Source organism: Patagioenas fasciata, chromosome Z (genome assembly GCF_037038585.1).
Source record: "Patagioenas fasciata isolate bPatFas1 chromosome Z, bPatFas1.hap1, whole genome shotgun sequence".
NCBI lineage: Eukaryota > Metazoa > Chordata > Aves > Columbiformes > Columbidae > Patagioenas > Patagioenas fasciata.
In genome coordinates, this window is record NC_092560.1 from 52953133 (window position 1) to 52969237 (window position 16105).

Consider the following 16105-nt stretch of genomic DNA (forward strand, 5'->3'; position numbering starts at 1 on the left):
GCCATCCTGCAATTTTGCAGAGGCCTCTGGGTTTTTCTGCCTTTTTCTCTCTTCTCTCTCTGGGATCAGCTGTTTGGGACCAAGGTGGTGCTGCCTTGGACTGGCTGCTCGGTGCAGACGGAGTTCATGAGGAATTGCATTGAGTGCCTTTTATTTCATATTCTATTTACATTTTATATATATTAGTAGCAGTATATTAGTGTTATTTTGTTTACTTTATTAAACTGTTTATCTCAATCCATGAGTTTCTCCCTTTCCTTTTGATTCTGTTGTGGGGTGGGAGGTGTGGAGGGGCGAGCAAGCAGTTGTCATGGTTATATTGCTAGCTTGGGTTAAACCACCACACCTGGGCTGCATCAAAAGAACCATGTCCAGCAGGTCAACAGAAGTCATTCTCCCTCTACTCAGCTCTTGTGAGACCCTACTTGGAGTACTGTGTCCAGCTCTGGAGCTCCCGACGTAAGAAGGACACAGACCTGTTGGAGCGAGTCCAGAGGAGGCATGAGGATGATCAGAGGGCTGGAGCACCTCTGCTATGAGGAAAGGCTGAGAGAGTTGGGGTTGTTCAGCCTGGAGAAGGGAAGGCTCCATGGAGACCTTATTGTGGCATTTCAGTACCTAGAGGAGACCTATAGTAAAGCTGGAGAGGGACTTTCTCAAGGGTATGTGGTGACAGGACAAGGGGTAATGGCTTTGAAATGAAAGAGTGTAGATTTAGATTAGATATAAGGAAGAAATTCTTTACTATGAGTGTGGTGAGGCACTGGAACGGGTTGTCCAGAGAAATCGTAGATGCCCCATCCCTGGGAGTGTTCAAGGCCAGGCTGGACAGGGCTTTGAGCAACCTGGTCTAGAGGAAGGTGTCCCTGTACATGGCAGTGGGGTTGGAACTACATGATCTTTGAAAGTCCCTTCCAACTCAAACCATTCTATGATCGCAAGGTTAATTTGAGCAGAAGACCCAGATCAGCTGTCACATTTGCCTATCATAAAACTCTTGTTGTTTCAAGAATCTTATTTATTTTATGTTCCCCTACATTATGGAGATAGAAGGTTTGCTTGTTGTCTTTCCTAGTATGATTAACATCTGTATTAGCAGATATTTCTCAAACCAAGTGGAGGTGGTGTTGAACTATTTTCTCTGTGGAGTTCCCTACAGGAACTTGTACTAAATTTGTGTTGCTTCCCTGAAACTCCAAGCCAGTGAACCAGTGAAGAATCACTAGCATGAAGAAAATGAATATTTGCAAAATGGCCAGATACATTTTTAATGTTGTATAAAAGACAAGGTGCTACTGAAGTCTAGTTTACTTTTTAGGTTAAAATAAACACTGTAGGTGTTTACAACAATTTTAAATCATCCCCATTCTTGTATCTATCACATCCACGGTGCTTTTTGAATTAAAAATATATAATGTGATGTGGCTCAAATTGAAGATATTTTTACCTTTTTCTTAAATGGACGTTCAGACTACAATGTCTCTGATTCTTTAGTCACTGTCCCTTTTAAAATGGCATATTCTGCTTCCCTATCAATTATTCCCACTGAAAGCCTAATATGGCAGTTCATGTTTCTGTGTCTCAGGAGTTCATGCCCCAAATATGTCAGTTTCTTTCAAATTATGGTGGATATGAGCTTCTGGCTAGTATATCCTGTGCACTTAACAAAACAGCCAACATCCACTAAAATTATGTGTACAGTGAAATGACTGTCTTAAAAAGAAAAAAAACAAACAACAACAACAACAGCAAAACAAACCTTACATTTTTTTTTCAGTCCTCCCACTTCAGAGTGGAACAAGCTGTGTAATACTTCAAATCTCTGGCAAAATATGAGTCTATTACAACCATATAATAAAAAAAAATCAATATTAAAACCTATAAGGAGCTGAAGTTTCAAGTTGTTAAAAATCTTGCTTGTTATCTGCTAAGGGGATTCTTCCTTTTTTTAGAAATTCTTCTCTTCCATAGCTGAGCTTGCTAAAAAGTAAAATAACAAATAACTCTTGACTTCACTGCTAAAACACTACCATTTTGTTGGGGTTTTTTTCCTCCAGATCAGTGGGAAAATTACTAGCATAGGGAAGGGATATAAAATAATCAACACCTGTTTTCTGTCATTAAGAAAATATGTCATGAAGAAAGACGATTTCAGAAGAGTATGCAAAACAGCTTAGCCAGAATCCTTCTTGCAGGATATTTGTATGAAAACTAAAGTAAAAGAAATATGCAATGAAAATGGAACAGCAAGAAAAGACTTTCAGATAAACCATATATCTGTTGTTTACAGAGATCAAGATAAGAGGAGCACAAGGAAGGAAGGTAGCACAAGTCATGAGAGAAGAAATGTTTTATCTTTGCCTCATATCTGATGTGGAACTTCCAGGGTGTGCTGGTTTGACTGAAAATTAGTTAATTTTCTTCATGCAGTTAGAAACCTTTCTTTTTCATAGCTAGCACAGTCATTATTTGGACTTAGTTTGAGAACAAGAGATAACACGCCAGCACAGAGTTAATGTTTTTAATTGCTGTGATCTGTGAGCCAAGGATACTCTGAACGCTCTGCCCACAGGTGTGAGGGAGCGCGGAAGGGGGGCATGGATGAGGCAAAACTTGACTGACATCCAGATTACAGTATTCCATCCATTAGCATCATGCTTCATATTAAATGAGAACTGGGATCTTTCAGTCTCTCGATCCTTCTCTTCGCTCTCGGAGACCTGTTTGGGTGAGTTCTGTTTAGGACATTTAGTTCGGCCTTTTGCCATTTTGCAGAGGTCTCTGGACCTTTCTGCCTTTTTTCCTTTTTTTCTGTGTGATCAGCTGTTTGGGATCACATGCAGTTTCCTGGGACTCGCTGTTCAGTGTGGACGGAGTTTGTGAGGAATTGCATTGAGTATCTTTTATTTTCTATTCTATTTTATATATATTTTTACTAGTAGTGTATTGGTATTTTGTTATTTTATTAAACTGTTTTTATCTCAACGCAAGTTTCTCCCTTCCCTGTCGATTCTCTCCCCTATTTGGGTGGGGGGGTGGGAGGTGAGCAAGCGGCTATTGTGGTTACGTTGCTAACTCAGGTTAAACCACGACACGGGGTAGAGGAGCACTTCATTGTAAGAAAATCTGCAGTTATCTTACATTGTACTAACACATTGACTTTTCCACCCTGACCCACCCACTCGTGCACTAACACATGTGTGCACACACTCCAGGTGTACAGAAAATTACCTCCTCACCAGCTCCAAATATTATAGCTGTTAGAAGAAGTACTGTCTGTGAACTGTAGAAAACTGACTGACCTTTCTGAAGTTGTGATTCTGCCTGTCCAAGTGGTCTTTTTTTGTACTCACTGGCTGATGAAAGTGCTTCATGATGTTTTGCAAACAACTACAGTACTTTGAAAAAAATGTAGCCACATCTTTAGAGGAGGAACACATGGACCCATTAAAAATAAAATGTTGTAAAATTTTATCAAATATGTTGAATTTTGCTACTTTTATGAGACCAGTATCTGTACCAGTATAGTGAGGTAGAAGTTTACTTAAAACCAGTCTGTCTGGTTGCAACTAAAAAAATTAGCAAACTGAGTTTATGACATTATTAAGGACTATCTTTTTTTAATCTGGCCTCTTGCTTTGGTGTGTACTTTACTTATCACTTCGATTAGAGTTTTTAGATGCATTTTCTTTACCTACTTCTGTTCTGGAAACTAGCCATTCAGGAAGTCCTTGAATCATGATAATTACTTAGTGGAAACTGATCTTTCAGAGCTGCTTGCGTTTGTTCCTTTTCCTCTCCCATGAATCACTCTAGCATGATGAATACTGAATCTCCCCATAGGAGGAATTGCACAGAGTCAACTTTGGAAAAAAAACAAAACCAGAAGTGGCCAGTAAAGAGGGAGTTTGGTTTTGTTTTCAAAATTATATTGCATTTTTGGATAGTCTGAAAGCTTGATTGTGAAAATGCCGCAATCTGATTTAACTATTTTTAGGTGTGGCATGCTTCACTGATTGGTCCTGATTTGAAACAGTGATGATTTGTAGTTTCTGTGATCATGGAAGGTTAAGCTGGAGTCTAATGTCAGGTAACAGTTAAAACTGGAGTATATTTATTCCTACCTTTTACATTCTGGATCAAGTTAATTTAAGAATAAACCCTGATATATGAAGACAAACACCCACAGTTCCTAGAGGATCTTCTGGGGCCTATTCAAGAGATGAACTTGAAGGCAAACTATGTAATTGTTACTGGTAAAGCTCAAGCCTTTTACAGTTTTGCTTTTAAGATACTAACATGATTTTAATGCAACAGTTCAAATCAAGCCACATTTAAAGTACATTCTCTTTGCTTTGTTGTTTATGGGAATCATTGTATCATTTGTGCCATTAGCTTTCAAAACCAATAATTTTGGATGGTTTTTCATGCATGGTGATAGCATTTTATGAATTACTGTTTCTTAAATTTTTGCTCCTCAGTGTATGAGACAGAAAGACAATCCTTGGTCAGTCAGCCATGTGGAGAAATCCTATTTTTTCTTTAGATGTAACTTTAAAGATTAGCAAACTAATGATGATATATTGTGCAAATTAAGTATTTAACATTCCAAAACATATTGATGTATTTGAATTCAGCTCACCATGTAATCTTCCTTGTTCCTCTTGGCTGATGCACAGTCAAAAGTTCCATTATGTACTATTGAATTTGAAACCAGATTAATGTCTCAAACCTTCCTTTGTTAATAAGTTATATGATGTTAGGAAGAAAACTAGCTTTTTGCAATTATTGGTTATTAGATTGCAAACAACCACAAATAGTGCCCCTACAAAACTCCTCTACTTGCTTCTCATCAGTATAAATGCATTACAGCATAAATGGTGTAATAAGACTTGTCCATCCATTTCGTATTAGGGGAAGAAGGGAAACTAAGCTTAAAGACTGGAGGCTTAACAGAAACTAGGGCATCATAATTATGCTCTAGCATTCTCACATTTACTAGACTGATGGGCTGCCTTTCCCTGGGATATTTGTAACATAGAGTATGCTTTGGGTAAAAATCAAAATCCTTATTCACACCCTTGAATTATCACTCTCTTCTCAAGACTTGGTTCCTGCAGCGAGAGTACATGGGAACTCAAAACCTGTTCACACTGGTCACCACGACCACAGAGCAGTACTGGGACTGTTCTGCTGGTCATTGGCACTTGAGGACACTGACACAGGATCAGCACTGTGCACAGGGGAATGACCGAAGACTATTTTGCTTTGATTTCAGGTCATTTTTTTATTATGTATGGTTGTTACTTTGCTTTAGTTTAGCAAAATGAACTAGTGTTAGTTGCCTTTAGTGCCCTTGTTTTTAGTCAAAAGCCTTCTATTTTGTAATGAACTCTTCACGTCACAGGTCTTTGCTTAGAGCAGAATGAAATTAAATTTAGAAACACTGACAAAGAATAACCACAGTTGTCAAATAAAAGTAATCACTTGGTTTGTGTCCATTTTTGAGGTATGTTTTTGCATTTGACTCTGCTTATGTGAAATCAAACCCTGCATATGCATGAACGTACAGGGTAGCTACTCTGTAAAAGATCAGTGAGAGATGGTGAAGTTGCAGATCTTATTATCATTCAGCCTCTGAGACTCTCCAGCATCTATAAAACCTTACATGGTGAGTTTCAAGTTACAGCCATCTAATACAGCTGCAGTTTCTTGTCATTTTGCAGTGCTTCCAAAAGGTCTGAAGCTTAAGGTTAGCAAGTGCACGCGAAGTGTGATACCCTGTGCAACAGCACTGCCTACTAAATGCAACTGAAGATGGTGAAGTAACGAAGAGGCACCTTCCAAGGAACAGCCACAATATATGCCACTTTCCTCAGCGCTGATTTTTCCCCCCTTTATTTCAGGTATCAGTTCAAAAGAGGCATTACAAAAGGCGCTGTATTTGTACAGCTCTCCGGAGTTTGTTGACCAGGCGGGCAAGGGAATTGGTTTGAGCCGTGGTGTCAGTTCAGGGCTAGACAAATTCACCCCTTTGGAAGTTAACTCTTTTTCTCCCCGTTTTTCTCGAGTCCAGAGCAACACTGCTGCCCTGGCATATTAAAGCAGGTGCTCTCAATCGTTGTTTTTGAAAATACGCTGTTTTCAGAGAAACCTCCGTTCTCCTCACGCCACTCCCAGAGCCGGGCAAATCTACCCCAGAGCCGTGACGCCAGCGCAGCCGCCCTGCCAACCAGCCCCGTACCCACCCCGGGGAAAGGCGGCTGGGCCAGGCGGGGCGGCGGCCTCGCCGCCATCTCTCCACAGGCGTTTCCAGCGGGCTGTCCCGGCCGGGGCCCGAACAGACACGCCGTGGCGGCCGAAGCTCAACGGCCGGGCCGCGCACCCCGCCCCGCCCCGCGTCACGTGCGCGGCGTCACGTGCCGCGTGCAGATGGCTGCGGCGGCACCGCTGGGCGGGAGCACGCGGGCCTGAGGGGGAGCCGGCGCCCCCGGCCCGGCCTCGCCGCCATGGAGGTGTACATCCCCTCCTTCCGCTACGAGGAGAGCGAGCTGGAGCGGGGCTACACGGTGAGGGGCGGCAGGGCGGGACACCCCCGCGCCTCGGGGGGGCGATGTGGCGGCGGCGAGTGGGGTCTGCGCGGGGGGCCAGGCCGCCGTGCAGGTGCCCGCGTGAGGGCCCCGAGGCGCGGGGCCGCCCTGCTCTGCCGTGAGCCCCTCGGCGCAAGAGCGGTGGCCTCGGCCCGGCTGGCATCTCCTGCCCAGCGCCCGCTTCGTGATCTGGAGCGATGGCGGTAGCGACAGTGGGTGATGCAGCGTGGCCAGCGGGTGCAGAGAGGCAGCGCTGCCCCGGTGCGCGGCCCTGCGGAGCGGGGCCCCTCTGCGCGCTGGGTCGGGGTCTGGGCTTCTCAGCACAGAGGCTGGAGCAAGTCCAGTGCGGGGCTAAACGTGATGAAGGAACTGAGCATCTCTTGTGTGAGGAATGCTGAGAGAGGTGGGACTATTCAGCCTGGAGAAGAGAAGGCTCGGAAGGATATTATCACTGTGTACAAATTACCTGAATGGAGGAAATGAGGAATAGAGAGCTAGACTCTTGTCATTGGAGCACAGTGAAGGAACAAGTGTCAGTAGGCACAAATGAAAATAAAAAAGAATACCTTTTAGACATAAGACGAAATTGTTTTGTCACCATGATGGTGGTCCAGCACTGGCACAGGTTGCACTGAGAACTCTGAAGTTTCCATCCTCTGATGTTCTCAAAACCTGACTGGACCTGATCCTGGGCAGCCTGCTTAAGCTGACCCTGCCTAAGCAGAGGAGATAGTCTACACAATTTTAAGACCTCAGTGGTTTTCTCATCCTATGGAGCTGTTTGGCTGTAACACTTTTCCATATGTTGCATGGGTGGAGGCAGTGATTGCTCTGGTGGATGCCCAAGGTGTCTGACTGAAGGTGGATGTTTGAAGCTAGTATCTTTAGTACATCTATTCATTCAGTAGTTCTGAGCTTTTAAGAAATACCAGTAAAAAAATCTGGTCTTCTTGCATTGCTAGAAGATTGGTCCATGTAGGCATAATTACATGAAGTGCATCTATCTGATGCTAATGCTGTATATTCTTTGGTCCTCAGTACTGGCAAGTATTTACAAGCCTTGTAAACCACTTTAGATACATTAATGTGGGAGTGTAACTGCATTAATATTTCTGCCTCTTAATTGAACGTAAATGTAAGAGGTACTCTACAACATGACTGCATGATTTTGGGTAGTGAAACTGGCTTTAGAACATTCTGACTGAGTGTGGTTACAATAGCACAGACTGATCCCAACGTGTCCCAGTTGGGCAGGTTAGTTGAAGTGACAGTGATTTCTAAGATGTGCATATCACACAAATAGGATTTTTCATAACAGTATATATTTTTAGTATTTGTTTTTAGTGTGTTTCTTATTTCTTTAGTAGTACTTCTCTCAGTGAATCCTGCTATCTAGAGGATTTGTGTTTGTTTGGTTTGTGTTTGTTTTTGTTTTGTTTTTTTAATTTCATAAACATTAAGCTGTCTAAGCTTCAAAGAAATCAGAAATGAAACTGCATCTTTCTAGAAGTCTTTCAAGAAAATGATCTTGGAAGTGAAATTGTGTGATTATGACAGCAACTGTTGGTTATTACAGCACTGTTCCTCTCAGGTCACTACTGATGAATTGAACTCAAGTGTCTGAAACTTGCTGTAGCTCAATAGTTTGGTAGTTATTCCTGTGTGATTACTTTGCCTCTTCAATCAGATGATGGGGGGTTCTGTACAACTTCCCATACAAAAATTGTCATGCCATCAGATGCATCAGTTCAAGGATTTCCCTGACCATGAAACTGTACTAGAAGTCATAGCTAAAGTTCTGTGGGTTAGTCATGCTTGTGCAAGAGCATATGGAAGTCTGTTCTGATAATAACATGGTGTATTCCATTTATGCCTTAAAGAGCTTATGGACTATGCATGAGCAAGGCTTGTTCTAATGTAATTGTCAGTTTGTTACGTTGCTAAATAATTTGTGTAAGTATTCTTCCAAGCATAGACATTCATGGCCAGTGCAAATGAGTACACTGTAATCTCTCCCTCCAGCAAAACTGAGGTTAGTGAGAGTTTACCATTCCTCTGTACTAGTTAGGCATATACTTTGTAGGCAGAGATATTTACCTAAGAAAAAACAGAAACATAGCAAGTGATTTTCATTGAGCAAAAAGTGATTTCACTTGGAATGTTGAAGCTTATGAATGTTTCCATGTCCAGATAACCTTATCTCTCATTCTTTTAAACCTCATTATGTGGGGCTTAACAGTCAAAAGCCATGGAGTTGGTAGATATTGCGATAAAACATCAGTGTTGCAGGGTGTCAAAGACTTCGTGTTAAGTAGATATTTCACCACTTCTGTGCTACCTGAATCTGATTAATTAGAAAAGTTAAGTGGAGGAAGTGATGCTGTGAAGTATAGAATCTCTTTGAAATGTAATGTTCAAATTAAAGGGAATGGGTGCAATCCTGGACTAGTGCCATGTATCTGAGTAAAGTATGTTTTTTATGTGAAATTATGTAGGTAATTCAATTTCAATTATTTTGCATCATCAGGCATATTTATCTGTTGAGGGTTTAGATTGCAGGGTGACGATAAAACCCTGGCAGATGTATTGTTAGCCTCCTCTCCTCCCCACTTGCCCCTTTTGCCCCTCCCTCTCCCCTCTTCCTACTAAGGACAGGCAATCGGGAGGAAAAGAAGGACAGAGAGGGAGGAGTTGGGAAAATTAAAAATGTTTTACTAATGCTACTAATAAGAATGGAGAAAATAATATAAAATATACAAAACCAATCTTGAAAGTCTCAACAGCTGCAGAGCCGGCACCCAAAGTCCTGGATTGGACTCTGCAGCCAGCCGGAGCTGGATTCAGTCTCTCATTAGGCCTCAGTTCGCAGGGACAGCTAGCAAGGTCCTCTCCTAATGTCGGCCACAAGGAGAAGGGATGGAAAAGGCAAAGAGAATGAGATCATCGTGATCTCCCACTTTTATATGAAGTATTCACATGAATGGAATGTTATACACAGTTGGTCAGTTTCTTGGTTACCTGTTTCTCGTTGCCCCTCTCACAAGATGTGAATCTGTCCTTATCAATAAGTTAGCATTCCATTGCTATGTTTACTAAAACATGTATCTGGTTCTCCAGGAAAATGCAGCTAATATGAAGGCTTTAGCTGACAGGCAAATTCACTAAAAGAGAAACTTGTTTTTTAACAAAACCAGGACAGTATAGTATTCACATTTAAAGCAGTATGATCAAAGAAGGTGTACCCCTCTCCTGATGAACATGACTGGCAAACTGGTATAAATGAATTAGGAGAAGGCTGAGGTACTCAACAAGTCTTCTTATCTTGGTCTTTACTGGCTTTTTCTCTTCCCACACATCTCAAGTGGATAAAGGTCAAGGAAGGGACTACCGGAGCAAAGTCCTTCCAACTGTTTGTATTAAAGATTGTTTCTATAGATCCGTTCTCAACAAAAGGAGGGTTAAGGTGAATCTCCACCCTCTGGTGAATGCAGGCAGAAACATTTGACAGAGGAGGAGGAAAAGGCTGAGGTACTAAGTGCCTTCTTTCCCTCAGTCTTTAAGTCATACCAGTTGTACTCCAGGTACCCAGCTCCCTGAGGCAGAAGACGGGGATGGGGAGCAAAATGAAGCCCAGATAATACAAGGGGAAATGGTTAGTGACCTACTACACTATTTAGACATGCACAAGTCTATGGGGCCGGATGCGATCCACTCAAGGGTTCTAAGGGAGCAGGCGGACATGCTCACCAAGCCACTTTCCATCATTTGTGAACAGTCATGGTGAACCAGGTAGGTCCCGGTTGACTGCAGGTTATCAAACGCAATGCTGATCTACAGGAAGGGCTAGAGGATCTGGGGGATTACAGGCCTGTCAGTCTGACCTCAGTGCTGGGAAATGTATGGAACAGAACATTCTGAGTGCCATCACACAGCACATACAAGACAACCAAGTGATCAGGCCCAGTCAGCATGGGTTTGTGAAAGGCAGGTCCTGCTTGACCAACCCGATCTCCTACAACAAGGTGACCCACTTAGTAGATGGGGGAATGGCTGTGGATATTGTGTACCTAGACTTTAGTAAAGCCTTTGACACCATCTCCCACAGATTTTTCCTAGAGAAGCTGGCACCTCATGGCCATCCAGGGTGTAATCTGCAAGGAATAAAGAACTGGCTGGATGGCTTGGGCCAAAGAATTGTGGTAAACAGAGTCAAATCCAGTTGGTGGCCAGTCATGAGTGGTGTTTACCAGGGCTCAGTATTGGGGCCAGTTCTGTTTAATCTCTCTATCAATGATTGAGTGTACCCTTAGTAAGTTTGCAGCCAGCAGCAGGTTGTGTGGAAGTGTTGATCTGCTTGAGGGCAGGAATGCTCTACAGAGGGATCTGAACCGGCTGGATTGATGGGCTGAGGCCAGTTGTGTGGCACAGACAAGTGCTGAGTCCTCCACCTGTGTAACAGCAACCCCAGGCAATACTGCAGGTGTGGGGAAGACCTAGGGGTGTTGGTTGACAGCTGGCTGAACATGAGCCAGCAGTGTGCCCAAGTGGCCAAGAAGGCCACCAGCATCCTGGCTTATATGAGAAATTGTGTGGCCAGCAGGACAGGAGAAGTGATCATTCCCCTGTACTTATGCTGGTGAGGCCCCACCTTAAACCCTGTGTTCAGTTTTGAACCCCTCACTATAAGGACACTGAGGTGCTGGAGCAAGTTCAGAGAAGGACAGTGAAGCTGGTGAGGGGCCTGGAGCACAAGTCTGTTGAGGGGTGGCTGAGGGAAGTGCAGTTTTTTAACCTGGAGAAGGTAGGCTGAGGGGAGACCTTATTGCTGTCTTCAACTGCCTGAAAGGAGGTTGTAGCATGGAGGGTGTTGGTCTCTTCTCCCAAGTAGCAAGTGACAGGACAAGAGGAAATGACCTCAAGTTGTAACAGGAGAGATTTAGTTTGGGTATTAGGAAAAACTCCATAGAAAGGTTTCTTGAGCACTGGAATGCTGCCCAGGAAAGTGGTTGAGTCACCATGCATGGAGGTATTTTAAAGATGTGTAGATGAGGTTCTTAGGGACATGGTTTAGTGGTGGACTTGGCGATCTTAACCAGATTAATGATTGGACTTGGCCTTGAAGGTATTGTCCAACCAAAATGAACCTAAGAAAAGATCCATTTCATGACCAGCTGAGTAACCTGGACGTGCATAAATCTGCGGTACCTGATGAGATACATCCCAGAGGCCTGAAGGAACTATAACTGATATTTTGCTGCTTTTTTTTTTTTCTCTTTCCCACAAGTGCTAACTTGCTCAGAATTCAAATGTTTTGTTGGAATAGCTGAAACAAGGAACTATCAGAGGTAATATAGTTGGTAGCAGAAACAGATGATGAAGCTTGGGGTAAGCAGAAGATTGCTCACATGCTGGCTTTCCACCAGCCCAGTAACTTGTTGGAGCTTACAGAGAGTGTCTTCTGCACTGTGACTGTCACGGCTGTTGCAGAGAAAGAGGGCTGAAGAAGGGTTTTTTGACAAGTGTGGTGATGGTTGTCCTAGTTTCTTCGCTTGTAACAGTAATAATGATGACCTCCTACATGAAGTGAGAGACTGGAAGGAGACTCCTTCCTCTCTGCAATGGCTCTGCAAGACTACCAAAACACGCTTTCCTGATATCACTGGGTTTCTGGTTCCTTACCTTGAGAAGAACAGCATCCAGGTCCTCTTTGATTCAACTTACCACTGTGTATTCTCACTGCCTGGAAGGGAAAGACAGGAAAAGAGTGTTGTCTTTTTCTTTAAAGAAGCTCACTGCCAACTTACTGGTTTGGTTTCAGCTTGCTTTCCCTCAAATCTGTTGTTCGAGATTTTCTTTTGCTTCTTAGTGTGGCTAGGTAGCACAGGGAAAGGGGGAAGGGCAGAGACTTATCAAACACTGGCTAGCTTTAGAAGCAGAATTCAGTTCTGGGAAAAGGGTGGAAGTGACTTGCCACAGAAACTAGAAACTTCTCCCTAGCTTCAGAGGAAAAACTGCAGAGAAATTAAGAAATAGGAGGGGTTATGTCTTGACCACTGAAAGATCAGTTGAGAGAAAGAAAAGATTATAAAGAAAAAAAGAGCAAAAAGTCTATAATGCAACACTTGAAATATATCTCTGTCAACAAAGTATTAATAAGTGGGAAACATGCTCCCTTCAGTCTTTATTTCAGAAGCTCAGCTTTACAGAAACACTCTTCCTTTGATATAAAACCTTGAAAGCCTTTTGTCCACCATCATCATCCCCTCAAGAAAAATACGGAGTAAACTTGCACTTGTTCCGGTTCTGTTTGGGGTATACAGAAAATGATGACAAATGGAATAAGGAAAATGTCTATTTTCCTTGTGGACAACTAGATTTCATTGTCAGTTTAAATTGATGACACTAGCTTCCAAACTATTGAGCCTGTGCTAATAAATGCAACAGTTGTTCATAATTTGGCAGTGAATGACCTTTAAATGTAGAGGCTTACTAAGGATGTCCCTAGGGAACAATTCAACTTCAAAATGACACCCATGTGTTCTTGTTATCATTTAAATATGCTCCCTTTGTCAATAACAGAATAACAAATACTAGTCAGATTTCTAATGTTGATTCAGATGCTAGGAAACTTACTGAATAAATTAGTGTACATTTGATTTATATTGACCAAAAAATTTTACAGTGGTACATGGCAGGTCAAGGTGACATACATTTATATGTGTGGTAGAGCAGAGGTCATACTTGACTGACATATGTGCTTACTATATTTTTAATTAATTTAATTTCAATACTACTGCCCAAATTGCTCCTGGAGTTGCTAATGTTGTGTAAGTAAGATATGACATGTAGGGTCTTGAAGTACTGTGGATTTTTTGAAAGTCCATAGACTTTGCCTCCATAGAAGAAGCGGTTTAGTTACTACGCTATACTGTTGCTTATGGAAGTATAAAACTACAGGGACTTAAAGTTTGGTATAGCTTTTGTATTTCAGCATTCTTTACTGTCAAAGCAAATGTGCATGGAATCAAAAGAGGAAGTTGTTACATGTTCTTCCATATGAAACTTAAGAGTAACCCACAATAGCAAGTGATACATGTGAAAGATAAAGGTGGTATATTTATAAGTATTCTAGTTTAAAAGTATGGAAGGAGTAATATGTGAATGATTTTATGTAAAAACACTTTCAAGTATTACTATTCTAACCCTTTCACTGAGTCTTTGGACTGTGTGAACTTGGTAGTTTGTGGAAAATCCAAAGAGGCTCTGTATACCTTGAGTATGAAATCTATCAGTAGGAAGACTTGCTTACCAGTGTGGCTTGTACAAGCTTACCACATATTACCTTGTGTCACAAGTCTTACTGAAATCAGTAACAGACCAGTTACTCCAGGTTCAAGGTAGTTAAACAGAAATATTAAATCAATTAGATCAGTTATACTATTTTTATTGTCTTAGTGTCTTCATAAAGAATTTTTAAATGTCCTGGTTACTCCACAAGGGAGTCAGAGTGGGTCTGTACAGATGCTTTTCTCTCCTACATGGGAAGATGAGGATAAATATAATTGAACAGGTGCCAGTGATTCTGTAATGTCAGAAAAAAAGCTATTTTTACCAGTTTCTTTCAGTTCCAATGAAGGAACCTGTATTAATGGAAGAAATAGATCTGAAAATTTAGGCCAAAGAGTGATATTACTGAATAAACTTTATTCTTTTTTAATTTGTACATTTGTGAGCAGTCGTGATTAAATTTCTTTCCTCCAGTCAGTTTTCCTGTTGACAGATTTTAAATCAGTGATATGAAACTGCTTGCTTGATATCTAACAGGAACTTCAAGAGTATGAAGTTAGACACAGAAAATGTTGCAGTGCATGTGAAGGCAGCTAAGACAGAAACTGGAAAAACTTGAAGACAAAGTGAAAAACTGAGTGCATACACAACAATCAGTTAAAGCCATTTCATTCTTGTGTGTTTAATCTGATTTGGGATGTAGACAGGTTACACAGAGACCTATAGCTCCAGTAGTCTCTAATTGTTGTGCAATTGCTCAAAACTCGCCTGATTTACAGTCATGAAATCCTAGTGGAAAGGGCCATGTAAGATTTCTCTGAGCAAGAAATCACTTTTGATGTATTCCTGAGGGGGGTCAGCAGTGGGATAAAGAAACAGAAGCATGATTGCCTATATCAATTTACCATCTGAAAGACAAGAAGTTGACATATTCTGTCAGTAAACCATAACTGCAAAACATCAGTTACCCAGTTCTCTCCCAAGATGTGCTGATTTGTGGTTTTGACGAGGAAGTTACATTTTCAGAAAGATAGGGGATAGCAGAGCATTCGAACATGTATCACAATAAAGATATATTTGAGTTCCATTGAATCTTTGAGAGAAAGAGCAAAACTTTGTTAATAATATAACACTACCAATGGAATTATTTCATGAGATTATTAATGCTTGGCTGCTTCTGCTGGTGTTTGCTGTCTGTTTAGTATCAAGTTGTGATACTTGTAAAATCTCGTCAACAAAGATAGTGGTAAGCATAGGTACATTTTTTTGCTTCCCAGGAATGAGAACACAACAGGCTTTCAAACACAGCATGAGGGAAGATGTAATAGGTCTCTCCCTTTTTTTTTTATTGCTGTAACATACATTTTAACTGATCTTTGAATTTTTAATGATTGATATAATTCACTGAAGGTTTAATTGTTAATTAGTCATCGTTGTCATGGCATTTATGAAGTTATCTTGGCATTTCAGTATATGATACCATTTTTATGTTAGGTGACTGGTGAGTCCTGAAGAAGCCAAAGATGTGTTTTTCATCTACAGCAGTGACTAGGTTATTAGTTTATATTAATAAAGTTCGTATTACAGAAGGATTTTTAGAAAGCTGTCTTTTTTAATAATAGGTATTTACTTTTAGAATAACTGGAAACTTTAAATGACAATTCTTCAAACCACTACAGTTTGAAATTATCCGTTGGAAAATACCCACTTATAGATTTTCATTTTTACAGTCTTTGTGAAGAATGTTGTCTTTGCTGATAATTTACATGAACACATTCTTCTTGCCCTTATCTATCGCTCTTTTTCAGTTCCTTCATGAATTTTTTATATTGAGGAATTTGAAGGATTGCTTATATGGGGGCTGAATATGTGTAAATCTTGGTGGTTCTTGTAATTATTATCTTTGAATTCACAAGAAATAGGAAAGAAATCAATGAGACTTTATACTACAGCTTAGTGACCTAATTGTATTTCTTATGCAATAGGCCACTGAAGACAAAATTTAGCCAGTCTTGACCGAGCTCTGCCAAGGTGGATAGAGGTTTTCCTTGTGCACTGGCAGTGAGGAGAACATAGGGAAGACAGACTTGCATGGCAGAGCACTTGGTAGTCAAATTTCAGTGCTACATTTGGGTACAGTGATGTACTTACATGAGGTATGCACTATGAAGTGTGCTAGTGGAGGCTTTATAGCTGCTGCATTTTGAATGCTCTCATTGTGAGCAATC

General features: G+C 41.3%; 1 protein-coding gene across 4 annotated transcripts in view; it reads left to right on the plus strand.

The window, feature by feature from the left end:
• The first annotated feature begins 6355 nt into the window (after window positions 1–6355).
• SNX24 (sorting nexin 24) overlaps window positions 6356–16105 on the plus strand; it is a 93408-nt gene continuing 83658 nt past the window's right edge. For 2 of the 4 annotated variants that reach the window (XM_071802169.1, XM_065860819.2), the window contains exon 1: window positions 6377–6569. Coding sequence is in view for 3 of the 4 variants with exons in the window: in XM_065860819.2 (XP_065716891.1) it covers window positions 6510–6569 (60 nt within the window). In the remaining variant the exon portion in view is untranslated. Of the gene's footprint in view, window positions 6570–16105 lie in introns of all 4 variants that reach the window. The other 2 variants (XM_071802168.1, XM_065860820.2) reach the window with 2 other exon arrangements.